The sequence below is a fragment of the Moschus berezovskii genome, chromosome 18 (genome assembly GCF_049115385.1).
Source record: "Moschus berezovskii isolate FMDL1 chromosome 18, NW_MosBer_1.0, whole genome shotgun sequence".
NCBI classification, from domain to species: Eukaryota; Metazoa; Chordata; class Mammalia; order Artiodactyla; family Moschidae; genus Moschus; species Moschus berezovskii.
Genome location: NC_142477.1, coordinates 71,057,065 through 71,084,667, shown reverse-complemented (window position 1 = coordinate 71,084,667; position 27,603 = coordinate 71,057,065). Strand labels below are relative to the sequence as shown.

The following is a 27,603-nucleotide window of genomic DNA, read 5'->3' as shown; positions in this document are numbered from 1 at the left end:
CTGGAACTCTCTTGCTTCCTCCATGATCCAGCGGATGTTGGCAATTTGATCTCTGGTTCTTCTGCCTTTTCTAAAACCTGCTTGAACATCTGGAAGTTCACGGTTCACATATTGCTGAAGCCTGGCTTGGAGAATTTTGAGCATGACTTTACTAGCATGTGAGATGAGTTCAGTTGTGCGATAGTTTGAGCATTCTTTGGCATTCCCTTTCTTTAGGATTGGAGTGAAGACTGACCTTTTCCAGTTCTGTGGCCACTGCTGAGTTTTCCAAATCTGCTGGCATATTGAGTGCAGCACTTTCACAGCATCATCTTTCAGGATTTGAAATAGCTCAATTGGAATTTCATCACCTCCACTAGCTTTGTTCCTAGTGATGCTCTCTAAGGCCCACTTGACTTCACATTCCAAGATGTCTGGCTCCAGGTGAGTGATCACACCATCGTAGTCATCTTCGTCGTGAAGATCTTTTTTGTACAGTTCTTTTGTGTATTCTTGCCACCTCTTCTTAATATCTTCTGATTCTGTTAGGTCCATACCATTTCTGTCCTTTATCGAGCCCATCTTTGCATGAGATGTTCCCTTGATATCTCTAATTTTCTTGAAGCGATCTCTTGTTTTTCCTATTCTATTATTTTCCTATATTTCTTTGCATCGATCACTGAGGAAGGCTTTCTTATCTCTCCTTGCTATTCTTTGGAATTCTGCATTCAGATGCTTATATCTTTCCTTTTGTCCTTTACTTTTCGCTTCTCTTCTTTTCAGAGCTATTTGTAAGGCCTCCTCAGACAGCCATTTTGCTTTTTTGCATTTCTTTTCCATGGGGATGATCTGGGTCCCTGTCTCCTGTACAATGTCACGAACCTCCGTCCAGAGTTCATCAGGCAGTCTATCAGATCTAGACCCTTAAATCTATTTCTTACTTCCACTGTATAATCATAAGGGATTTGATACTTGTTAGCATTAGTCTTACATATTGTGGTGCTCCTATGTTGGGTGCATATATATATTTATAATTGTTATATCTTCTTCTTGGATAGATCCTTTGATCATTATGTAGTGTCCTTTGTTGTCTCTTTTCATAACCTTTGTCTTAAAGTCTATTTTATCTGATATGAGTATTGCTACTCCTGCTTTCTTTTGATCTCTATTTGCGTGGAATATCTTTTCCGGCCCTTCACTTTCAGTCTGCATGTGTCCCTCGTTTTGAGGTGGGTCTCTTGCAGACAACATATATGGTGTCTTGTTTTTGTATCCATTCAGCCAGTCTTTTTCTTTTGGTTGGGGCGTTCAACCCATTTACATTTAAGGTAATTATTGATAAGTATGATCCTGTTGCCATTTTCTTTATTGTTTTGGGTTCGAGTTTATACACTCATTCTGTGTTTCCTGTCTAGAGAAGGTCCTTTAGCATTTGTTGGAGAGGTGGTTTGGTGATGCTGAATTCTCTCAGCTTTTGCCTGTCTGTAAAGCTTTTGATTTCTCCTTCATATTTGAATGAGATCCTTGCTGGGTACAAGGATCTGGGCTGTAGGTTATTTTCTTTCATCACTTTAAGTATGCCCTGCCATTCCCTCCTGGCCTGAAGAGTTTCTATTGAAAGATCAGCTGTTATCCTTATGGGAATCCCCTTGTGTGTTATTTGTTGCTTTTCCCTTGCTGCTTTTAATGTTTGTTTTTTGTGTTTGATCTTTGTTAATTTGATTAATATGTGTCCTGGGGTATTTCGCCTTGGGTTTATCCTGTTTGGCACTCTCTGGGATTCTTGGACTTGGGTGATTATTTCCTTCCCCATTTTAGGGAAAATTTCAACTATTATCTCCTCAAGGATTTTCTCATGGTCTTTCTTCGTGTCTTCTTCTTCTGGGACTCCTATGATTCGGATGTTGGGGCGTTTAAAATTGTCCCAGAGGTCTCTGAGATTGTCCTCATTTCTTTTAATTCGTTTTTCTTTTTTCCTCTCTGCTTCATTTATTACTACCATTCTATCTTCTAACTCACTTATTCTGTCTTCTGCCTCCATTATTCTACCGTTGGTTCCCTCCAGAGTGTTTTTGATCTCATCTATTGCATTATTAATTGTATATTGACTCTCTTTTATTTCTTCTAGATCCTTTTTAAACCTTTCTTGCATCTTCTCAATCCTCGTCTCCAGATTATTTATCTGTAACTCCAATTTGTTTTCAAGATTTTGGATCAATTTCACTATCATTATTTGGAATTCTTTATCAGGTATATTCCCTATCTCTTCCTCTTTTGTTTGGGTTGGTGGGCATTTATCCTGTTCCTTTATTTGCTGGGTATTTCTCTGCCTCTTCATCTTGCTTATATTGCTGTGTTTGGGTGGCCTTTCCGTCTTCCGTCTTTGTGGAGTTCTCTTTATTGTGGAGTTTCCTTGCTATGGATGAGGTTGGATGGGTGGCTTGTCAAGGTTCCCTGGTTAGGGAAGCTTGTGTCAGTGTTCCAGTGGGTAGAGCTGGATTTCTTCTCTCTAGAGTGCAATGAAGTGACCAGTAATGAGTTATGAGATGTCAATAGGTTTGGAGTGACTTTGGACAACCTGTATAGTCACTTTCAAGGTGGTTCCCTCTGTTTTAGCTTCTGTTTGCTGGTCTCTTCAGTGTCTAATTCCCGCCCTATCCCTAGGGGTTGGTGGTGGACACTTTTTAAGGCTCACTTGTTCAGTCCTGTTCTGGGAAGGGAGGAACACTGCAGAGAAATATCTCTGGCATCTGTGGGGAGTGCTCACAGTGTCCCGGCCACACTGGGTTTGCCCCTGTTCACGGCGTGTGTGCTGTCCCAGTCTACACTGCACAGGCTCTAAGTTGCTCTGCTGATAACTGTCTGAGACTGGCGCTGGGTTGCATGCACGTCCCAGGTCTAAGCCACTCAGGTTCAGTTACTCGGGTACTCCACAAAGGCGCAGACTTGGTTGGGCCTGTGTTTTGTGCCTTCCACGGACTGAGCAGCTCAAGTGACCAGGTGTTTGGTGAGCGCAGTTGCTGCGACTTATCACCTCCCCAGTCCCTCCCGCTCAATTTTCTGTGTATACAACCGGCGCATCTTCTCAGGCAGATGTTAACCAGCCAGAAACCCAAAAAGTCTTGGTTAACACTGAAGCCTGCCTGCAGACTGGTATCGGATGCCTCTCTGGGGCTGCGATTGCCCCCTTCTCGCTCTGGCTGCCCTCCCCTGCCTGTCTCAGCGGGGGATGGGCCATCTGCAGCCGGCTAGCTCTGCTCAGTCTTTTGTTGTGTGAGTGGGGCTGGCAGAGTCTTAAGTTAGGGCTTTTCGCCTTTTCGCAGGTAGCTACCCCACAGTCTGCTCTGCTGTCTCCAGTCAGCTCCCCCAGACTGCCCTCGTGGCATTCAGGCCGGTCCTCTCTCTAAGCAGTTCAGCCGGCTCCTCCCTGCCCAGGCCCCGCTTGTAAATGGTGGATGCGGGCGTCTGGTCTGCTTCTCCGCTGAGAGTTACCGTTGGACTCGTAAGCTGTGAGGTTTAATTATTTATTTCTTTTTCTCCTGGTTATGTTGCCCTCTGAGGTTCCAAGGCTCTCCACAGACTCACCTGTGAGAGTGTTTCCTGGTTTCAGAAACTTCTCTCTTTTTTTATGCCTCCCTTCCCAGGACGGAGCTCCGTCCCTACTTCTTTTGTCTCTCTTTTTATCTTTTATGTTTTTTCTTACCTCCTTTTGAAGACAATGGGCTGCTTTTCTGGGTGCCTGATGTCCTCTGCCAGCATTCAGAAGTTGTTTTATGGACTTTACTCAGTGTTCAAATGTTCTTTTGATGAATTTGTGGGGGAGAAAGTGGTCTCGCCGTCCTATTCCCCAAGTGTCTTATCTCTCTTTCTGTGAGCATGCTTGTTTTTGAAGTACAATTACCTTAGGACACTGTGTTAATTCCCCTTACACAATATGGTGATACAGTATTTCTATCCATTTTTATACAGAAGCCTAACTCATGGCTCTGTGCTTCTGATGGAAAGGCTACCTTGTCAGAAGCCTGTCACCTGATGACTGGCTTTGGATAACCGTTTGCCCTAGGTGTCACCAGCTGTCACGCAAAACCCTGAGTGGTGGTGGCTGTGGTCAGTGATGAAGCAGAGAACTTTTTATTCTTTCCTGGTTTATTGACGTATACTTGGCATAACATTATATTAGTTTCAGATTTACAACATAGTGATTTGATATTTGTATATAATGTAAAATGTTACCATCTGTCACCATACAAGAAACGTATTTTTCCTTTTTCCAATACAGATAATTTAACTGTGAAAGGACCAGTGGCTACGCTCACTGCCAACAGAGTTTGGGGAGTATTACGAGGTAAGTTCTATGTAGTTTCATTGTTATTGTCTAGTAAGGAAATAGTTTCAGTTGCCACTTTGGGAAATCAAGCATATTAATAGCAAACCTTTGCATCCTTCGGCCCTGTATAGAAAAATTTGTTGGGTATTTCCATTAAATACTGTATATACCACCTAAAGAGAGATCATTTGTATATACCACTTAATTAAAGATCATGTGAGCTTTGAAAAATGTTTGAAGGTTATTGCATTCATAATGCTCAATTCCTTGATGTTCTTGAACTGTAATATTTAGAGTTAGAAATGGCCCTGATCTGCTCCAGTTAGATTTTGTTTTATCATCCATCACCTCCTGTCACCTTCAGTAGCAAGCATGTCCTTTCTGCATTTTATTTATTTATTCAAACAACAGGATGCTCATGTTTTTCTCTGAACCAGCCTATTAGTGCAGAAGGAGAAACCAAAGGGGAAAATCGCATTCCCGACGAGACATGCGCGCTCTCCGAGCGTGGTGGTGTTCTCTGCGTGACGTGATAAGATGCCCGTGGCCTCCGTGCAGCATGAATGCCTGTGCCATGGCATGCGAGAGCCCTTGTGACGCAGCGCGGTTCTTCCAGCAGTGGGGCCGCACTCACTCTCATTGTCCATTTTCAGCTGAGCCCCCGGGGGAATGGGACGAGTCTTCTGTTTCTTGGCCAGGAATGATTTGATCCTGGGAGTCTCAAGAAGAGAAGTTGAGGAACAGTCAACCACACACATTATGATGACCTAGAAAAGGAGAGACCCCTTCCCCCATTTTAAATTCCTGTGAATTTAGAAATATTACAAAGTTTGCAGGAACACTGTGAAAAGATAAAAATATACTCTAGAATGATTGGAGCCAGTGAGCAGAGAAGAACCTTAAAAGCTTTTGCTGTGGCTTTCAGTCTGCACTTCAGAGTTCAGGTGTTGGGACATTTACTTTTGCTGTTTGAAAGCTGCTTTGACCTCTTCTTTTAAGAGGATGAGATTTTGTTTTACTGGCTTCCAAATTAGTATGGTTTTGAAAAAGGAGAAGAATAATTTTCTTTAATGTGAGTTCGCCAAAGTTATAGTAATTAAAAGGAGAGAAGACTTTGGATTTGACTCATGTTGAGTGTTATCTAGAATAAAATAATGATTGTTAATGCTGTGTTTTATGCTGCTGCTGCTAAGTCACTTCAGTCGTGTCCGACTCTGTGTGACCCCATAGACGGAAGCCCACTAGGCTCCCCCATCCCTGGGATTCTCCAGGCAAGAACACTGGAGTGGGTTGCCATTTCCTTCTCCAATGTGTGAAAGTGAAGTCGCTCAGTCATGTCTGACCCTTAGCGACCCCATGGACTGCAGCCTACCAGGCTCCTCCATCCATGGGATTTTCTAGGCAATAGTACTGGAGTGGCTTGCCATTGCCTTCTCCGGCTGTGTTTTATAGTCATGATAATAATGGTATGATTGTGATCTTATTCAAAATAATGACATGAAAATAGCTATAGATACTTACTGCAGATGTAACTACAGATATTATCATCTAGATTATTTACATATGTTGGGATGTGATGTTAAACTTTTACCAGTCTGGTCTGCCTGTCTTGTCAGGGGCCTGTTAGGGAAATCAGCTTTATTGTTGTCTGCCATCCACATAAGAACTTTTAGAGCGTTTTGTGAATCTAGTCCAGGAAGTCTTTATTTTCCACTTACTGGCAGACTATGAAAGTGACAGATGTGCCATAAGTGATATTTGAGCGTACTGCCACTTAACAGAAAATTCCAAAGTTACTCTGTCTTTAGGGGTAGGAGGGAGGCATAGCCAAGGCAACTTTGAACTTTTCATTCTTCCCTAAGTTTTTGAGGCATAATTGACATAACATTATATTAGTTTCAGGTTTAAACATAATGATTTGATATTTGTATATAATGCAACATGATCACCACAGTAAGTTTAGTTACCATCCGTCACTGCACATAGTTAGAATTGTTCTTACGCTGAGAACTTCTGAGATTTACTCTTTGGAGCAACTTGCAAATAGGTAGCACAGTATGTATCGATCACAGTCACTGCACTGTGCCTCATGTCTCTAGGACTTAAGTACATGTGAAAGATTGCGCTTGTTGATCCCCTTCACCCATTTTTCCACCCCTACCCCTGCCTCTAGTAACTACCAGTCTATTTTTTATATTTATGAGTTTGGCTTTTGTTTTTGCAGATTCCACATCTGTTTGAGATCATGCAGTATTTGTCTTTCTCTGTCTTATTTCATTTAGTGTAATGGCCTTACGTTCCATCCGTGTTGCGCAAATAGCAAGCTTTCCTTTCTGTGGCTAAATAGTATTCCACTGTGTACATATACACCCCACATCTTATCCATTCATCCTTTGATGGATAGGTGGTTTCCATATCTTGGCTATTGCAGTGAATGCTGCCGTGAACACAGAGGTACGTATACCTGGGGTGGAGGGACCCAGAGGTGGCATTGCTGGCTCATGTGGCAGCTCTAGTTTTAGTTTTCTGAGGAACCTCCATGTTGTTTTCTATGGTGGCTTCACCAGTGCTTTTCTGGCATAAGGCGTCCTTTTCCTGCATATCCTCGCCAACACTTGTTATTTCTTGTGTTTTTGATCCCAGCCAGTCTAACAAGTATGAGGTGATATGTCACTGTGGTTTTGATTTGCCTTTCCCTGATGGTTAATAGTTAAAGTTATGACCAACCTGGACAGCATATCAAAAAGCAGAGACATTACTTTGTCAACAAAGGTCCATGTAGTCAAAGCTTTGGTTTTTCCAGTAGTCAGGTATGGATGTGAGAGTTGGACTATAAAGAAAGCTGAGCACCAAAAAATTGATGTTTTTGAATTGTGGTGTTGGAGAAGCCTCTTGAGTCCCTTGGACAGTAATGAGATCCAACCAGTCCATCCTGAAGGAAATCAGTCCAGAATATTCATTGGAAGGACTGATGCTGAAGCTGAAACTCCAATACTTTGGCCACCTGATGCGAAGAGCTGACTCATTTGAGAAGACCCTGATGCTGGGAATGGTTGAAAGCTGAAGGAGAAGAGGATGACAAAGGGTTAGATGGTTAGATGGCATCACTGACTCAATTTACATGAGTCTGAGTAAGCTCCAGGAATTGGGGATGGACAGGGAGGCCTGGCGTGCTGTAGTATATGGGGTCGCAAAGAGTCAAACATGACTGAGTGACTGAACTGAACTGAACTGATGTTTAATGATGTTGAGCACCTTCTCATGTAACTGTTGGCTATTTATGTGTCTTCCTTGAAAAATATACCTGTTCACAGTCTTCTACCCATTTTTTAATTGGACTGTTTTTTGCTGTTGAGTTGTATGAGTTCTTTATATATTAACCCCTTAATAGATACATAATTTGCAAGTATCTTCTCCCTTTTGGTTGACTGCCTTTTCGTTGATGATTTCCTTTGATGTGCAGAAGCTTTTACTTTGGTGTCATCCCATTTATATATTTTTGCTTTTATTTCTTTTGCTTTTGGTGTCATATCCTAATAATTAATTCTTTTTAAATGTTTAGTAGAGTTCACTAGTGAAGCCTTCCAGTCCTGGCCTTTGTTTGCTGGAGATGTTTTATTATTGTTATCATCTCCTTAATAGTAATCAGTCTCAGATTCTGTTTCTTCATAATTCAGTCTTGGTAAGTCTTCTTTCTAGGAGTTTATTCATTTCTTCTAAGTTGTCAGATTTGTTGGCATATAATTGCTCATGGTAGTCTCTTATGATCTTTCATGTTTTTGTAGTATGTTGTCACATCTCTTTTATTTGAGTTTTACTACTGGGAAGCCTTGGAGATTTTGTGGGTTTGTTTCTAGACCATTGCAGTAAAGTGACTATCTCAATAAAGGGATCACACAAATATTTTGGTTTCCCAGTGCATATAGAAGTTACGCTTACACTGTACTGTAGTTTTTCAACAGTACAGTGCAATAGCATTTTGTTTTAAAAATAGGTACATACCTTAATTTAAAAATTGTTTTCATTGTTTAGTCATCAAGTTGTGTTCGACTCTCTGTGACCCCATGTACTGTAGCCCACCAGGCCCCTCTGTCCATGGGATTTCCCAGGCAAGAATAATGGAGTGGGTTGCCATTTCTTCCCCCATTTTAAAAGTACTTAATTGGTAAAAAAAAAATACTGATCATCATCTGACAATGCAAGGTGGCTTCAAACCTTTGATTTGTAAAAAACACAGTTATCTGTGAAATGCAAGAAACTGAAGTATCCCTGTATTCTTAGGTTAAAATTTTCCTTGGCAATGTAGTTGTCAGCTAAAACCATGAATTTTGGTAAAGTCGAGGCTAGATAGAGGAATTGGCGTATAATATAGGGAACAGTCCGCATGCATAAAAAAGAGTCTCTGCTGTTATAAATAAAACACTGTAAGTTGGGCCTTTATACTTTCATGTATAATGTACATGAAAAGAGCCTCTTTGCCCTCTGTTAAGTTTAGGTACCTTCGAAAGTGCCTATAATATTCTATTATAAAAATTATTTCTTATAATGCTATAAATTTATTAAGGAACTGGAATTTTGTTTTCTTAAAACACTATTTTTTTGTGTTTATCATTAAAACAGAAATAATGGTATGGGCACAATTAAGTAAAACATTTTTATTTGATAGCAACAGGGATTTTTTAAAATTGAGCCTTGATTTTAGAGAATATGTTACAGAGTATAACATATTTAATTTTATTTGCCTTTCCTGGTTATGGTTCTATGCTTCGATAATATATCTTTTATTGTTTTCTTTATAAATTAATGCAATAAATTATAAATTTTATTTTCCTCAGGTTTAGAGACTTTTAGCCAGTTGATTTATCAAGATTCTTATGGGACTGTAAGTATGATTATTGTATGTTACTAACACTATTGGGTAGACATAATAAAACATTCTATAGGAAAAATGTAAACTTTTTAGCTATTTATTGCTTCTTGAATGTTTCTTCTCCCCAAGTGTGTCTCTTAGATGGAAATGTAATTTTTGCACTTTGGTTTTAAATTAATTTTGCACTTTTGGTTTTAAATTATCCCATACTTGCATAGACAGGTGTAATCTTCATTGAACTCAAGAGAAAATTCTAAAAATAAAAATAAATGAAAGCTTCCTTTTGTCTTCTAGTTCATTGCCAATGAATCCAACATTGTAGATTCACCAAGGTTTCCTCATAGAGGAATTTTAATTGATACAGCTAGACACTTTCTGCCCATTAAGACTATTCTGAAAACTCTGGTAGGTAATTATTTTAATTCATTGTCTGTTCTGAAGAAGTGTTCTTTTATGTTGTTACCTTATGTTGGTCACTATGCTGTTGTGCTGATTGGAACCAGGGATTCATTTTCTGTATACTAATGTATTTCGGTATACTAAGTATAAGCAGTGGACTTTCTTCCCTCCCTTGCCTGAGAAATATATTTCCTCTGCAGAGGAGTGGAGGCTCCCCTAGGGAGTCACCCTCTTGTTTTCACTGAGGTGGGGGAGAGGCTACCCAGTGCTTGGTCAGCGTTGTTAAGAAAAACACTCAGCTTTCATGCTGCCGATGGGCCCTCTATGGAGAAGGCAATGGCAACCCGCTCCAGTGTTCTTGCCTAGAAAATCCCAGGGACGGGGGAGCCTGGTGGGCTTCCGTCTATGGGGTCACACAGAGTTGGACACGACTGAAGTGACTTAGCAGCAGCAGCAGCAGCATTGGCCCTCTGTGTAAATCTCAGTTGTCAAATCATGGGTCGAGACTTTTCATGAGGAATACGTTACCTCTAGTTGCTGCTGCTGTTGCTGTGGAGTTACTCCTTCCGACTCTTGTGACCCCAGGGACTGTAGCCCACCAGGCTGCTCTGTCCATGGGATTTCCCAGGCAGGAAAACTAGTGGGTTGCTGTTTTCTTCTTCAGTATCTCCAGTTACTGACCATTAATTTTGTGACCTCCACTTACTGTTTTTTCAGTGGCCTAGAAAGGAATCTGAGAGCAGCTTTGTAACTAAGAAAATGTGCCAAAGAAATATGGAACCTCAGGTGGTGGGAGCTGGGAAGCAAAGCTGACGCAACTCTTTTCTCTTCCTGGTTTTTTATTGGTTCAGCCCTCCCATCACTGTCAGTTTATGAGGATCAGGACGTTTTCCTGCACCTTCATCAAATCATTTATGAACATAGCATGTTATAAAAAAGTTATTTATACATTTACATTAAAACCTTGATTTTTTTATTCAAAAGACATAATTGTAATTTTTAATGAAAGAAATACAGGCTTAGTGTAAAAACAAGTTTGAACATAGATATACATAAAGTAGTGATCCCATAATCTCATTTACCAAAGACTGACATAAATTTTTATGTCCCATTTATCTCATTTTAGACTTGAAGCATGAATTAACACATGATTCTTTTCCAATTGAAATGTAGTTGATGTACAGTATTCTGTTCGTTCCAGGCATACTAAATCATGGCTTGACATTAGCATACGTTATGAAGTGACCACCAGGATGAGTCTGGTATCCATCTATCCCCATAGTGTTACAGCGATATTGTTACACTCCCAGGGCTTATTTACTGTGCAGCTGGAGGTTCGTTCCTCATAGTCCTCTTCACCTATTTTCACCCACCCCCTTACGCTCCTGGCAACCGCTCTGTATTTGAGTCTGTTTTTGTTTCATTTTGCTTTTTAGGTTTCACAGATGAGAGAGATCCTTGGAATTTGTCTTTCTCTGATGTGTCTCTGATGTATTTAACATCATATCCTCCAGAGTTACCCATGTTGTCACAATGGCAAGATTTCATTTTTTTATGGCTGAGTCCAGTCTATTCTGATTGGAGAACTTAGTCTATTTAAAGTTATCATTGATGGATATATATGTACTGTCATTTTGTTCATTGTTTTGGGGTGTTTCCATAGTTCTTTTTTGTTCCTTTTATCTTTTTTGCTCTCTTCCCTTGCCATGTGATGGCTATCTTTAGTGTTATGTTTGGATTCCGTTCCCATAAGGTTCATGAATAGCAGGCCCTGCCTCCTGTGGGGGCTGCTGCTCCATGGGTGGGCAGAGCTGGGCCCTGGGGCAGCTGCCTGTGGGACTGGCTTCCAGGACTGGCGCTGGCCTGTTGATGGCAGTTAAGTCTCTGCTGCTGAGAGTCTGGAGTGAGGACTCCAAAGTAGCAGATGAGATCACCAGTTCAGCAAGCTCTCCCAATTGGCTCCCTCTAGTGCTTTTGTTCCCAAGGGGACTCCCAGTTGTCTCCTGCCTCTCTGGGAGGCTAACATCAGCAAGTGGTTCTGACCGGGCTTCTTAAAAATGACTGCCTCATTACAGGATGCTTGGGGCTGGCGTGCGGGGATGACCCAGAGGGAGGATAAAGGGAGGAGAGAGGTGGGAGGGGGGTTCAGGAGGGGGAACTCATGTACACCTGGGGTGAATTCATGTCAATGTATGGTAAAACCAACCAATATAATGTTGTAAAATAATTTGCCTCCAACAAAAAATAAATAAATTAAAAAAAAAAATGACTGCCTCTGCCTTGGGACTAAGAGCCTGTGAAATTTGAAAAGCACAATCTCTTGTAGCCCTTCAGCTCTCCTGTATTCATGTCCTGCTGGCTTTCAGTGATAGATGTTTTGGGGGACTCACTGTCCTAGTGTTGGACCCCCTGGTCTGCAGAGCCTGATGCGGGCTCGGATTCATCCCTTTGGGGAGAACGTTTGCAACTGTGATAGCCTCCCATTGTGGGTCATCTACCCAGGACTGTGGGTCTTGACCCACCTACTTGTCTCCTTCTGTTTCCATGTTTGTACCTTGAGTTGTGAAGAAATCTTTTCTTACAAGTTTCAGGTCTTTCTCATGATTAATTGCCTTTAATAGCTGTAATTTTGCTGTGTTTATGGCAGGAGGTGAGTAAGAGGGCCTTCCTGCTGCACCATCTTGCCACATCTTGAGGAGGGAGGCTATACGTTCTGATTCTCTGATAGGGAAAGTCTCTCCACTTATTTCCATTTTCTTCATATCATCTTTTATATACATATTGTTGATTCCTCCAGAGTGTACCTAAAATCAGTGTCAGTGTCCCCAAAATTTCTGAGAATGTAATTTGGGTTTGTGCTGTGTGCATACTGAATTTCTTTCACTTGTAAGAAAGGGCTGGCACTCAAATCTCAGTACTGTGGGAATTGTAAATCCCATTTTTCCTCTGCTCTATTCCCAAACACCGCAGTAGTGGTCGCTAAGAGCTACTGGGAATTCATGAGCTGGCTCTCTTCCAGTAGGGCAAAGTTACAGTTTTACTTTATAATATGAATTGTGTATAGGCTTTTTGAAAAGTGAAAAGAAATTTATACTTCTTCACATCCTTTCCTTGTTGAAAAGGAAATTTTAAAAGGAAACAGACACATTGGAAACAATCCTGGATATCAGTTCAGTTCAGTTCAGTCGCTCAGTCGTGTCCGACTCTCCGCGACCCCATGAATCACAGCACGTCAGGCCTCCCTGTCCATCACCAACTCCCGGAGTACACTCAAACTCATGTCCACAGAGTCGGTGATACCATCCAGCCATCTCATTCTCCGTCGTCCCCTTCTCCTCCCGCCCCCAACCTTTCCCAGCATCAGAGTCTTTTCCAGTGAGTCAACTCGTCGCATGAGGTGGCCAAAGTATTGCAGTTTCAGCTTTAGCATCAGTCCCTCCAATGAACATCCAGGATTGATCTCCTTTAGAATGGACTGGTTGGATCTCCTTGCAGTATAAGGGACTCTCAAGAGTCTTCTCCAACACCACAGTTCAAAAGCATCGATTCTTCGGCGATCAGCCTTCTTCACAGTCCAACTCTCACAACCATACATGACCACGGGAAAAACCATTGCCTTGACTAGACGGACCTTGGTTGGCAAAGTAATGTCTCTGCTTTTTAATATACTATCAAGGTTGGTCATAACTTTCCTTCCAAGGAGCAAGCGTCTTTTAATTTCATGGCTGCAATCAGCATCTGCAGTGATTTTGGAGCCCAAAAAAACAAAGTCTGACACTGTTTCCACTGTTTTTCCATCTATTTCCCATGAAGTGATGGGACCAGATGCCATGATCTTTGTTTTCTGAATGTTGAGCTTCAAACCAACCTTTTCACTCTCCTCTTTCACTTTCATCAAGAGGCTTTTGAGTTCCTCTTCACTTTCTGCCATAAGGGTAGTGTCATCTGCATATCTGAGGTTATTGATATTTCTCCCAGCAATCTTGACTCCAGCTTGTGCTTCTTCCAGCCCAGCGTTCCTCATGATGTACTCTGCATATAAGTTAAATAAGCAAGGTGACAATATACAACCTTGACGTACACCTTTTCCTATTTGGAACCAGTCTGTTGTTCCATGTCCTGTTCTAACTGTTGCTTCCTGACCTGCATACAGGTTTCTCAAGAGGCAGGTCAGGTGGTCTGGGATTCCCATCTCTTTCAGAATGTTCCAGTTTATTGTGATCCACACAGTCAAAGGCTTTGGCATAGTCAATGAAGCAGAAATAGATGTTTTTCTGAAACCCTCTTGCTTTCTCCATGATCCAGCGGATGTTGGCAATTTGATCTCTGGTGCCTCTGCCTTTTCTAAAACCTGCTTGAACATCTGGGAGTTCACGGTTTACATATTGCTGAAGCCTGGCTTGGAGAATTTTGAGCATGACTTTGCTAGCGTGTGAGATGAGGGCAATTGTCCGGTAGTTTGAGCATTCTTTGGCATTGCCTTTCTTTGGGATTGGAATGAAGACTGACCTCTTCCAGTCCTGTGGCCACTGCTGAGTTTTCCAAATCTGCTGGCATATTGAGTGCAGCACTTTCACAGCATCATCTTTCAAGACTTGTAATAGCTCAACTGGAATTCCATCACCTCCACTAGCTTTGTTCGTAGTGATGCTTTCTAAGGCCCACTTGACTTCACATTCCAAGATGTCTGGCTCTAGGTCAGTGATCACGTTATCGTGACTATCTTGGTCGGGAAGATCTTTTTTGTACAGTTCTTCTGTGTATTCTTGCCACCTCTTCTTAATATCTTCTGCTTCTGTTAGGTCCATACCATTTCTGTCCTTTATCGAGCCCATCTTTGCATGAAATGTTCCCTTGGAATCTCTAATTTTCTTGAAGAGGTCTCTTGTTTTTCCTATTCTGTTGTTTTCCTCTATTTCTTTGCATTGATCACTGAGGAAGTCTTTCTTATCTCTCCTTGCTATTCTTTGGAACTCTGCATTCAGATGCTTATATCTTTCCTTTTCTCCTTTGCTTTTCGCTTCTCTTCTTTTCACAGCTATTTGTAAGGCCTCCTCAGACAGCCATTTTGCTTTTTTGCATTTCTTTTCCATGGGGATGGTCTTGGTCCCTGTCTCCTGTACAATGTCATGAACCTCCATCCAGAGTTCATCAGGCACTCTATCAGATCTAGTCCCTTAAATCTATTTCTCACTTCCACTGTATAATCATAAGGGATTTGATTGAGGTCATATCTGAATGGTCTAGTGGTTTTCCCTACTTTCTTCAATTTCAGTCTGAACTTCGCAATAAGGAGTTCATGATCTGAGCCACAGTCAGCTCCTGGTCTTGTTTTTGCTAACTGGATATAGTAAGTATTAATAAATTGGAATGTATATCTGTGGTATGTAGTTATTTTTCCCTTTCCTCTCCCTACTGGGTTTGTTCTTTCTGAGTCTCCTTTTTTTTTAATTTTTTTTTTATTAAAGTCACTAGTTTGTTGTATGTTTTAGATTCCACATATAAGTGCTATCACCGTTTTTATCTTTCTCTGTCTGACTTCCTTTCCTTGGTATAATGCCCTCCAAGTCCATCCATCTTGTAGATAGCAAAATTTCATTCTTTTTTATTGCAGCGTAGAATCCCATTGTACATACATACACCACATCTTTATCCATTCATCTGTTAATGAACACGTAGGCTGCTTCTGTATCTTGGCAATTGTAAATAATGTGGCTATGAACCCTGGGGCACATGTATCTTTTGGGATTAGTTGTTTTGTTTTTTTGGGTATACCAAGAGTGGAATTGCTGGGTCATCCGGTGAGTTTTATTTTTAGTCTTTTGGAAACATCCAAACTGTTGGCTGTACCAATGTACATTCCCACTGAGAGTTTACGAGGGCTTCCTTTTCTCCGCATTCCCACCTACATTTGTTGTGTTCTTTTTGATGATAGCCATTCTGACAGGTATGAGTTGATAATCCCATTGTGGTGTTAAGGTATATAAATTTTCAACCTGTTTGCTTGCAGGATGCCATGGCTTTTAATAAGTTTAATGTTCTCCACTGGCACATAGTGGATGACCAATCTTTCCCTTATCAGAGCATCACTTTTCCTGAATTAAGCAATAAAGTGAGTAATTCATGTTGTTGGTGGTGGTGTACAAAAATTTTTGGTATGGTTTCCTTAGAAGTTTGCAGCTTAAATGTTTCTTATTATGGATAGAATTTAGGTGTAAAAGTTAGATATTTGTGGTTTAAAATTTTTAATATGCTATTGCTGAGCATTTTAGGTCCACAAAACTGGTCTGCTTTTGTAATTGTTATCATAAATGTAAATATTTATGGGGCTATACCAATACAAATTTAAAAGCTTAATGGATGTAGGAGACCTGAAGCATTTGTAATTAACATAAAGCTAAATAATGATATTTATCAAGTAGCCCAACTGTATAAGTTTTTAAACAGAATTATTCTGAATTCTGTAAATGACAACTTCTTTTCTCTCTAAAAAACTGTATGCAGTAGGGAATCTTAAGAGATAACAGCTTCTTCACATCTCTGTGAATGGCTCCTTCATAGAAAATAACGGTAGTGTTAGAAGTGTTCAAGTTGACTGAATTACAGACCAGTGAAGCAGGGAGCAAGCCTCACTACTGTCCCACTGAATCCCGTGTACTACAGATCTGGTTACTGACAGCAAGAGAGGCTGCGTGTCTCGTGCCAGGTTGCAGTTACGAAGGGGCAGAGCCAGGACCTGAATTAGTCCTCTGGTCACAATTCCAAAGCTTTCCTTAAAGTTTCGATGTGGTTTGGATTGAAATCCTAGGAGCACTCCTGTTTTTTGCTTTTAGTATGGAAAGCTTCAAACATATACAGAAGTAGAATTTAATGAATTCCCATTTCCTCCTCACTCAGCTTCAATAATCAAGTAATGGCCAATCCTACAACACCTATACCCCCTCCACCATTATTTTGAAGGTAATCTCAGATATCATCTCTTATTGGTAAAAAGGCCTGTTTAAAAATAACTCATTATCACAGCTAAAAAATTAGCAATAATTCAGATACCCAAGCATTATTCATGTTTTCCCAAGTGCCTTTTTCTTTAAAAAAGTTTTTTATTTGCAGTGGGATGCAAATAAACTCCATATATTGTGGTCAGTTAACATATCTGTTCTATCAGTGGCCATTCCTGACCATGTCTTTGTATTTTTCTTTTATTATTTTCATTGAGGAAATTTGACTTGTAGTTTTCCACAGTTTGGGTTTTGTTTATTGCCTTTCTAGTGTCAACATGTTCTTTGTCCCCTGTATTTACTATAAACTTAGATCAGGTCTTGTTTCAGTACAGATTGGGGAAGGCAAGACTACTTTTTAAGGAGTTGAGCATTTATTTATATTTATATATTTATGCCTTGAGAGATGTGCCATGCTGCTGCTGCTGCTGCTGCTGCTAAGTCACTTCAGTCGTGTCCGACTCTGTGTGACCCCAGAGACGGCAGCCCACCAGGCTCCCCCATCCCTGGGATTCTCCAGGCAAGAACACTGGAGTGGGTTGCCATTTCCTTCTCCAATGTGTAAAAGTGGAAAGTGAAAAGTGAAAGTGAAGTCGCTCAGTAGTAACACTTTTAATGGACCTTTATTGACCACTGATACTGAGTTCTAATTTTTCAAGAGCATAAGACAGGACCAGAGGTAATCTTTAATTAAAAAAAAAAGTCAGGGCATCTCAAGGGGAATTTTTACTGCTGGTAGCAATTTAAGTGATCTTGAATGCCAGCAGCTATGTTTTGTAATAATGTGTGAATTTTGATTCTAAAACTGACAAGGGCAATATATTTGGAATTTTCACTTTGAAGTTGAACATTTTATTTCTGTTTTATACGGTCACGAGGTTGAAATAGTGTGATGGTAGACATTGCTAAAACAAGGTGTTGGTTCTGTCAGTAGATAGTTCTGTCAGTAAATCTGGAATTAACCCAGTGTGCTGAGAGCTTACTGATAAGATACAGTAAACAGATCATTTAAATGAGTCATCCAACATCACAGAAGACTTGAATACTTGGTGATACCTGAAAAGTCTGCTGGCAGATATCAAAGTACAAACAGAACTGTAAAGAACTCACATATTTTAATTGTAATAAATGTGACCTTTACAGGGAAGCTATTCTTTGTCTCATATTTATACACCAAACGATGTCCGTACAGTGATTGAATATGCCCGATTACGAGGGATTCGTGTCCTGCCAGAATTTGATAGCCCTGGACACACGGCGTCTTGGGGAAAAGGTAAGGAGTGTGTTTTATGAACTGCTAAAAGTGAACACGTGTGCTCCTGCATCTCATGACTTGGTGTTTGCTTGTTTTGTTCTCACTTGTGATTTGCACAAAGGCAGCACTATTGATGGTTGTGATTCTGTAACTATGATATGTCTGTTGTGAGCAGGTCACTGTATCTAGGCATTGCCTAAAGTATAGACCCAAGAAAACAAGAAATGATTACAAGTAGACTGTGAAAAGTGAGTTAAACAGTTACATGAGTGAAGTAACACCTAAAATGTTCTTGAGAGATCAGAGAATATATTCCTGTTTCTGGTAGAGGAAGTAATAGGAACGGCGTTTAGCTGGAGGACAGTGCAGGAGAGAGCAGTGTGTACTGTGCTGTGCTGTGCTGAGCCTCTCAGTTGTGTCGGACTCTTTGAAACCCCATGGACTGCGGCCCCCAGGCTCCTCTGCCCATGGGAATTCTCCAGGCAAGAATACTGGAGTGGGTAGCCTGTCCCTTCTCCAGGGGATCTTTCCCACCCAGGAATCAAACTGCATTGCAGGCGGATTCTTTACTACTGGGTGCTTAAGAACTGCTTCTGGATCTAGACTGCCTGGGATTTGAGTCCTGCTTCTGGCATTTATGGGCTTTCCTGGTGGCTCAGATGGTAAAGAATCTGCCTACAGTACAGGAGACCCAGGTTTTATCCCTGGGTGGGGAAGATCCCCTAGAGAAGGGCATGGCAATGCACTCCAGTATTCTTGCCTGAAGAATTCCATGGACAGAGGAGTCAGGCAGGCAGGAGTCAGGAGTCAGGCAGGAGTCAGGCAGTCAGGAGTCAGTCAGTCCATGGGTCACAAAGCGTCGGACATAGCTGAGCGAATATCACTTTCACTTTTCACTTTCTGGCATTTATAAACTGAGTGACCATGGGCAAGTTATAGAACATCTCATTCTCAGACTCCCATCTCTAAACTGGTGTATTAGTAGTAGCTGTCATGTCATGGTTTTTGAAGATTAAAAGATGAATATAAAGCCATAGCACTGTACCTCCATTTATAATTGTTCAATAAGTATTATTAGAATAGACATGCAGAATAGTGGGAAATGAGTCTGAAAAAGTAGCACGGTAGGCCTTGGGTGAGGAGTTTGCACTTCATCAGGACACACGGAAGCCAGTGAAAGCTTCAGGGTAGAAGAGGGACATGGTGGGAGCCTCAGTGCAGGGAACCTTAGGTGAAAGTGACAGACTGGAAGTGAAGGTCCCAGAGCAGAATGCTGATAACAGGGATGGCAAGTAATGTATCGAACTGAGAGACATTCTGGAAATACAATCCATAGAACTCGGCGACTGACTGACTCCAGCAGGAGAGGGACGAGCGAGTTGGTGGGATGGTGGCTCGCTTACCAGAATGTGAAAATTGGGAAGCTACAGAAGGAGTTTGGGGCTGAGACTGGTTTTTGTTAGATGCATTTTTTATTTGTTTATCTGGGCTGTGCTGGGTCTTGTGCAGCGCAGGGTTTTCTGTGGTTGCAGCGAGCGGGGGCTGCTCTGGTTGTGGCAGGTGGGCTCAGTAGTTGTGGCGCATGGGCTTAGTCGCTCCGCATATGGGATCTTCCCAGACCAGGGATCGAACCTGTGCCTCCTGCATTGGCAGGCAGATTCTCTACCTCTGACCCACCGAGGAAGCCCTCTTGGATTATATTTGAAGTGAAGCTAATTGTGTTCAGCAGGGAATTTGAAATATGGTTTGAAACTTGAGGAAAAGGATTGGGGCAAGCTGAAGATTTGGGAGCCCTTGATATTTGAGATGGGGCTTCCCTTGTAGCTCAGTTGGTAAAAAATCTGCCTACAGTGAAGGAAACCCAGGTTCGATTCCCAGGTCGGGAAGATCCTCTGGAGAAGGAAATGGCAACCAGTTCCAGTATTCTTGCCTGGAGAATCCCATGGACAGAGGAGCCTGGCGGGCTACAGTCCATGGGTTGCAACAGTTGGATACAACTTAGCGACTAAACCACCAGCTACCAATATTTGAGATAGTATCTGAAATGGATACTATCTCAGAGAGGCTGATGGAAAGGGAAACAAAGCGGCACAGGGGCAGTATTCAGGAATTAGTTCTCCCTTTTCTTAAGAAATCACCAAAGTAACTCTGAGTAAACACACTTATCTTTTTCTGTATAAAATCTCTTAACCATCTTCAACAAAATAAAGTTGTATAATCACATGCAAAGCCTTGTCTTTGTGACTGAACTGCTACTTCAGACAAGATTCTCCATGTTTCCTTCTAGGCCAGACAGACATCCTGACTCCATGTTATCATGCGAGAGAGCCATCTGGGACTTTTGGACCTATAAACCCTATTTTGAATTCAACTTACAGCTTCCTGTCTAAACTTTTCAAAGAAATTAGTACTGTGTTTCCAGATGAATTCATTCATCTGGGAGGAGATGAAGTAAATTTTGATTGTTGGTATGGAAATCTGATAACTGCTCCCTCCCCTTTTCTAAAACCTGTTATCTTTGAAGTAGGTGTAGAGGTGTCCCTGGGAAAAGGGAAGACTCGGGGAACATCTCTGTGAGGTGTTAATCTGGCAGCAGAACTCCTAAGACGGTGAATTGTTCACAGAATTCACATACAGATGCTATTGACAGAAGCCTGGAGGAAGGAGAATTAAGATGCAGAAGAAAATGGGAATTTAAAAAAAAACTAAATAGAGAACAAGAATAGCTTTAGTGAAGAGGGTAATGATTAAGTGGGAGAGATTTTTCTAGTAAAAATCTTCTGTGCAAATAGCCTTAGATGGAAGAAAGACGTGCGAGCTTAGGGAAAGCCATTTTTACAGGATATCAGCTTCTAAAAAAATTATTTGCAGTGGAAAGCTAAGATAACTCATAATTAAATTTTAGACTTATTTTGGGTGTAATTAGGCTTATTTTAGGCTTACTTTAGTCATAATTAGGCTTATTTTACTCCTTACAAACTTTAATAGATTTCCATCGGTATAAATGATGTTGGGGATATATTTTGCTTGAAAAAGACTGGGCATATTGAACTTTTAATGAAATTTTAATCACTGGTTTTGTTTAAGGAAGTCCAATCCAGCAGTCCTGCATTTCATGAAAAACAAAGGTTTTCGCAAAAAATTTGGGAAACTACAGTCTTTCTATATGCAGATGTAAGTTACTTGAAAGCCTACTTCTTTTTATTTCATCAGTGCCTTTTGTAAAAGTTTAATAGTACTCTTATTTAGTATTATTTTGTTTTCTCATTTTCTCTCCATTCCTTTTCAAAGTGTCCATGTTATAATCTTTCTTACACAAAGTACAGATGAAAAATCATAAAGGAGGGTGCAATATACATTATTCTCTTTAAATCAATAACGTGGTGACTCTAATCCTTTTGCAGTAACTGTTGAGACATAGGTTGGTAACTGTTATCTGTTCTGTGAACTCAGCTCAATACCCTGGCTACCCTGTGATGGCTTCATCACCATCTAGCTCCTTGGAATTCATTTTGTCAACTCCAGCATTGCTTTTACTTTATACCTGTGCTGTCTGGTATGGCAGCCACAAGCACATGTGGCTGTATTTAAATTATACTTGAAGAAAATTAAAAATTCAGTTCCTCAGTCACATTAGCCACATTTCATGTGTTCAGGAGCCAGCAGCTAGATGAGACTAGTGCTACCATATTAGAAAGTACGTATATAGAACATTTCCATCCCTGCAGATAAAGATCTGCTAGACAGTGCTGCCCTATGGTAAAGAGTCGTAAACTTATTTTGTAAAGAGCCAGACAGTAATTACTGGTGACTTCTTGGGGCACATAGGGTTTCATGGGCTTCCTGATGGCTCAGCGGTGAAGAATCTGCCCGCAGTGCATGAGATGTGGATTCGATCCCTGGGTTGGGAAGATCCCCTGTAAGAGGAAAGGATAACCTACTCGAGTATTCCTGCCTAGAAAACCCATGGACAGAGGAGCATGGCGGGCTACAGTTCATGGGTTTACAAAGAGTTGGACACGACTGAGCACACATGCATATGGTTACATACTTTTTTACTATTTTTTAAGCACTGCTTTACCAATGTAAAAAGGGGCTTCCCTTGTGGCTCAGCTGGTATAGAATCCACCTGCAATGCAGGAGACCTGGGTTCAATCCCTGGGTTGGGAAGATCCCCTGGAGAAGGGAAAGGCAGCCCACTCCGGTATTCTGGCCTGGGGATACCATGGACAGAGGACCTGGTGGGCTGCAGTCCATGGGGTCGCAGACAGTCGGACCCTGAGGTGGCTTCGCGTGCACATACTGAAAGGCATCTCTCAGGGTTGCAGTCTCTGGTATAAAATGTGCATTCTTCACACATTGCTAAGTTTGTGATCTGAAATAACTTTGTAATTTTTTTCAATGGTAGGGTTTTGGATATGATTTCAGCCATGAACAAGAGATCCACAGTCTGGCAAGAAGTTTATGATGATGAAGGCAAGGTGAGAGGTTACCAATACTGTGCATGGTTCTGACAATACGAGACAACACTCTAACCCCTTGGGCGGAAGGAACCCGAAGCTTTCCCCGTGATGCTGGGGGAAGCTAGCCTCCCTTTCCGTTTACGCTGCTGTGAGGCGAGAGCCGCGCGCCGGCACCAGTGCTCATGGTGTTGATTTGATTTCTTCCATTTCCGCATTCCTCAGTGCTGCCCCCTGCTCGCCTCCCCCGTCTTCCCTCCTCCCTCTCCATCTCATTCTAGTGACAGATTGAAGCACTTTGAGAAATGGTCCTTTTTTCAGAAGGGCAGAACAAACAGATAAGAGTGACTCTTTGTAGCTCTTAACGTAACCTTCATTTTGTTTTAAGTATCACTGTCAAGTACATGTTTTATTTTAAATGGTATTTCTCTCTGACATAATCAGAATTCTTTATTTTCCTTTGGGGCAACTGAGAATTTGAAAGTCCAGCTACTTGTACTATGTTTCCAGAAGGGTTAGTGGCATCCTCTAAGTTCCAAAGTAAGTAAAATAGTGTGGTAGAAAGGGGCCTAAAGCCTTAATTTATTACACCTACATGGTATTGTATATAGACAAAAGGTAAAAAATTAAAACGTTGGATGAAATGTCTGTGTCCCTGTTATTACAAATAGCATTAGATATTACCTCAAAGAAAAAAGGGGAAAGAAGAAAACATTGCTTTATTCAAGGATCTTGAAAAGTTATTAGCTTCAATGCCTTAGACTTTTAATTTCATCTCCTGTAGCTGTGAGACCTAATACATATTTCATTTGTAACTTTAATAGCTTAAACCAGGCACAGTAGTTCAAGTATGGAAAATGAACAACTTCTATATGGAACTGGGTAAAGTTACAGCAGCTGGCTTCCCTGTGATCATTTCTGCTCCTTGGTACTTAGATGTGATCAGTTATGGACAAGACTGGAGACGGTACTACTCTGTGGAGCCTCTTAACTTTGCTGGTAAGTAAAGCAACCACCGTTACTTGACGTGTTAGGTTTTTCAAACCCTCTCCTCCCTCCAGGGAATCTTTACCTAGGTACCACCTACTTGCCTCCCTTTTATGTTTGATCCTTGATTTTCCTTGTGTATAATCCAACAGACTGAACTGTTATCATTTTAAACTTCATAAAGAAACCGTATTTTTCCTAAATGAAGGAACTTTTAAAGTGAGATTCCCTTACACTGATAAGACTTGTCACCATGCATTTAAAGATGCCTGACTGCATGAGCCTTGTCTCTCCTCTGAGCTGCCTCTGCAAAGTAAGACACCTAAGTAGGGATCGCGTCCTGTTCGGTGGCTTCCGGGGTCTGAGGAGCAGGCATCCTTGGCGGTGGGCATGTCTGAGTGGGGGGGCTCCAGGCTCTCAAACCCCCTTAAGAACAGTTCTGCTTTGCCCAGTTTTGTACACTAGACTTTTACAATTTCCTTTGAGGAAAGGTGTCTGGTGTTTAAAAAGTTTCAAAACTGTAGGTCTGTCAGGGACGGTTTCTCTAAAAGCATTTTCTGAGAATCAAGAGTTACAATTACTGTGGATAGCTAGTCTCTTTGACACCAAAAGACAGGTGAAGGCAGGAGCGGCGGTCACCAGCACAGTCCACCTGGCCGGCCTTGGCACACTGTTCACAGGCAACCAGGGGAAGTGCTTCTGGTGTCCAAATAAGTTTGCAGAAAACCAAGATAAAATGGTCTCTTTCCTCCTGGCCTGCTACCTTAGTCGACACACGCTAACAAATACTCTGTGAACCACGGGGTCAGTTGTGACAATAAAGCGTGCCACCATTTTTTGTGCCACAGCTGTGAACTTTGCCCAAGGTCCCCCTGACTCCGAGGGAGAAGCCTTGCCCCAGGCTATCAGCAGAAATCAGCACTGCCTCTGTGTGTGAGCCTCAGGTTGCAACTACCTAACTCACATCACTGATTATAATCTAGGTACTCCGGAGCAGAAAAAGCTTGTCATCGGTGGAGAAGCCTGCCTATGGGGAGAGTATGTGGATGCAACTAACCTTACTCCAAGATTATGGTATGGAATCTAAGGGAGAACATGTGGACTGAGGTGCCTGGGTTTCTCTTCTCCACCCAAACAGGAAGCACTAGAAACTTGCCCAAGTGTGTGTTTTGCTGCTTGAAGAAAACATGAATGTAAACTATCTTGGGGGACATGTGGTTTAAATTTTAGGCCTCGGGCAAGTGCTGTTGGTGAGAGACTCTGGAGTCACCAAGAAGTCACAGACCTGGAGGATGCCTCCAGGAGACTAACAAGACACCGCTGCAGAATGGTCAGGTGAGACACATTTATTTGTCAGGCTGCTGCTGCTAAGTCGCTTCAGTCGTGTCCGACTTTGTGCGACCCCATAGATGGCAGCCCACCAGGCTCCCCTGTCCCTGGGATTCTCCAGGCAAGAACACTGGAGTGGGTTGCCATTTCCTTCTCCAGTGCATGAAAGTGAAAAGTGAAAGTGAAGTCGCTCAGTCGTGTCCGACTTTGCGACCCCCATGGACTGCAGCCCACAAGGCTCCTCCGTGCACAGGATTTTCCAGGCAAGAGTACTGGAGTGGGTTGCCATTGCCTTCTCCATTTGTCAGGCTAGGATACTGTTAGGTACAGGGTGATTTTTTTTTTTTTAACTTATTTAGTGTTAGCTACCTTATTGGGATTTTTTTTTTTTTGCTATAAATGGAAATGTATGTGACCCAACAGGTAGTGATCTAATTAGGAAAAATTGGCAACTGTTTCTCCATTAATTATGAATCTCTCCAGTAATTAATGGTATGGTTTAGTGATTCTGACCTGAGCTACTAAGTTTCTTAAGACAGAGATGAATTACATCAGTCTAAAACATCTTTTGTTTATACTTGTCCTACAGACGAGGAATAGCTGCACAACCTCTCTTTACTGGATATTGTGATGATGGGGGCAGAATGTAAAAACGAGCTGAAACGGAAGAAAAATATGGGAAAGCCCACAGTCAATCCATACTACAATCAATCAACCTGATTTTAAAAATCATGTTTTTGAATAAAATATCTTTTTATTGATTGAACCTCCATCTCATTATACATTAGAAGGCTAACATCTTTCTTGTGAGAGAAGCGTAATATCAACCAACCAAAAACCTTGTGATGTCTATCACTCAGTGTATTCCAAAAGACTGAATCTAAACTACCAACAGTGATAATTACTAGACACACAATACCGCTCAGGGACATTAACTGTCAACATCAAAGCACATTTCTCATGCTATAAAGTAGAATGAACAGCACCAGTGTCAGCGTCTTTTCAAGTTCTTTAAATTGTTCTTTCTGAAAACAAAGTAGGTAGGTGCTCTGAGTTTCTCTCCAAGGACTCAGGACAGAACATTTCTCTGGCTGAGCAGCGTACTTTGGTCTTGAGGATTCATGGCTTGATAATTAGACAGCTCTTGGAGTTGGTGATGGACAGGGAGGCCTGGCGTGCTGTGATTCATGGGGTCGCAAAGTCGGACACGACTGAGCAACTGAACTAAACTGAACTGAAGGCAAAAGTAGCTGAGCCTGATGTTAAGGTTCGAAGCACAGTTGAATAACCCTAATAAAAATAATTTAATTTAGTTATCTCTGCAAATTTAAGCCTCAGATCTCTCCCTGCACATCTTTTGACCATTATCAGGAAAAATTTGTTAAGTACCGTGGAGGACAGGAAACTAGGAGCGGGGCTGTACTTCAGAAGTATTCCCCAGTTCCAACGTTCGGTAAAAGCCTCTGCTGGCACGCAGATGCCTGTCCTAGAGCAGCAGAGGCTGGCGGGGACGAGAATGACACGAAGAATTGACTGAGAGCCAGCAGTAGTAGAAGTAAATCTGTGCTTAGGATGGGAAAACGGTCATTTAGGCTGATGACACGTTTTGGCAGAGCACACCTCAAACTCTGTGGAGGACTGGAAAGCCCTCCCCGACACATCCACACCCGTGCTGATATAATCCCTGGGATTTCTCCAGCAATTTATGTAAAATATGTAGATTTAGTCACAGAGTACCTACCATGATTTCTGCTAAGGGAACAAATCCAATAACAACTCTGTTGTCTTGGCGAGACTGGATTTCCTGAATGTTCCCTCTTCTCTGAGCCAGGTCTGCCAGGACAGGGCTGAGGTAATCTCTGGTCACTGTCACCTCAAGGTTCATCAGGGGCTCCAAAATTTGCTTATCAGCTTTCTTCAGAGCCTAAGGGAATGAAAGGATGTTAACTCCTCCTCCTTAGGCTGCAGATCAGATTTCTGTTATGAAGGGAAGATTCGTAAAAACTTAAATACTCTTAAGCACAGAGCCTCTAGAAAGAGACAGAAGCCTGCCTTGACGCTCTGTGTAAGAAGTCCAGAACACCAGCGTCTGCTCGCACAGGCATGCCAGCAGGACACCTGAGACCTCATGTCAGGTGTGCGCCTGCCTGCACGGACGTGCTGCAAGAGGATGCCTGGTAAAGTCTGATTTGCAGAGTACCTGTGAACACGTGCCCAGAGACATGGAAAGAAAATGCTTTTCCCCTCCCAAAGACACACAGAAAGAAAATGGTTCCCTCCCAAAGACACAGGGAAAGAAAATGGTTCTCCCCTCCCAAAGACACACAGATAGAAAATGGTTCTCCCCTCCCAAAGACACAGGGAAAGAAAATGGTTCTCCCCTCCCCAAGACACAGGGAAAGAAAATGGTTCTCCCCTCCCAAAGACACACAGAAAGAAAATGGTTCCCTCCCCAAGACACACGGAAAGAAAATGGTTGTCCCCTCCCAAAGACGTATTTCCTTCATATATCTCCTCTTTTATATTTGAAACCTACAGTTACAGTGCATGCGACAAGACAGGGCAATCAAGGAGGGAAATAAAGGAGACAGCCAAAAACACAGTAAGCAGTGTAAAACAGAATTCTATTCAGAAATTTAGATCTCAAAGGCCAAGAAGAACAAGCGCACACAGAAACTGAGAAAAGCTAAAACAGCATCAGGCAAACAGGAAGTGGAGAAAAACTGGGGAGGCAGCAGAGGAATAAAGACGTACTGGGGTCGCAGCCAGACTGTCTGTACAGCAGCATTCCATCAGCCAAGCTGGCACTTGGATTTGGAGGGTGTTGGCAAGCACTGTTAACTGCTGATGGGTCTGCTTTAAAGGGTAACCGGCTCCCCTGGCCTACCAGGGTTAAAACATAGTAGGACAGTTTCTTATATATTCTAAGCCTGTTTGGTTGTCAGGTGGGGTGTAACAATCTTGGGTTCAGCAGTGGAAGCCAGATCAAAGAGCGATGG

At 41.9% G+C, this 27,603-nt stretch overlaps 1 protein-coding gene across 1 annotated transcript in view; it reads left to right on the top strand.

Annotated features, from left to right (window-relative positions):
* LOC129553171 (beta-hexosaminidase subunit beta-like) overlaps positions 1-25,847 on the top strand; it is a 44,714-nt gene extending 18,867 nt beyond the window's left edge. The window contains exons 3-14 of the mRNA XM_055421858.2: positions 4,259-4,324; positions 9,142-9,188; positions 9,471-9,581; positions 15,586-15,687; positions 17,717-17,846; positions 20,116-20,296; positions 20,916-21,002; positions 22,237-22,309; positions 23,113-23,287; positions 24,259-24,349; positions 24,506-24,610; positions 25,194-25,847. Coding sequence (XP_055277833.2) covers positions 4,259-4,324; positions 9,142-9,188; positions 9,471-9,581; positions 15,586-15,687; positions 17,717-17,846; positions 20,116-20,296; positions 20,916-21,002; positions 22,237-22,309; positions 23,113-23,287; positions 24,259-24,349; positions 24,506-24,610; positions 25,194-25,254 — 1,229 coding nt within the window. The 3' untranslated portion in view covers positions 25,255-25,847. The remainder of the gene's footprint in view (positions 1-4,258; positions 4,325-9,141; positions 9,189-9,470; positions 9,582-15,585; positions 15,688-17,716; positions 17,847-20,115; positions 20,297-20,915; positions 21,003-22,236; positions 22,310-23,112; positions 23,288-24,258; positions 24,350-24,505; positions 24,611-25,193) is intronic.
* Positions 25,848-27,603: the final 1,756 nt, after the last annotated feature.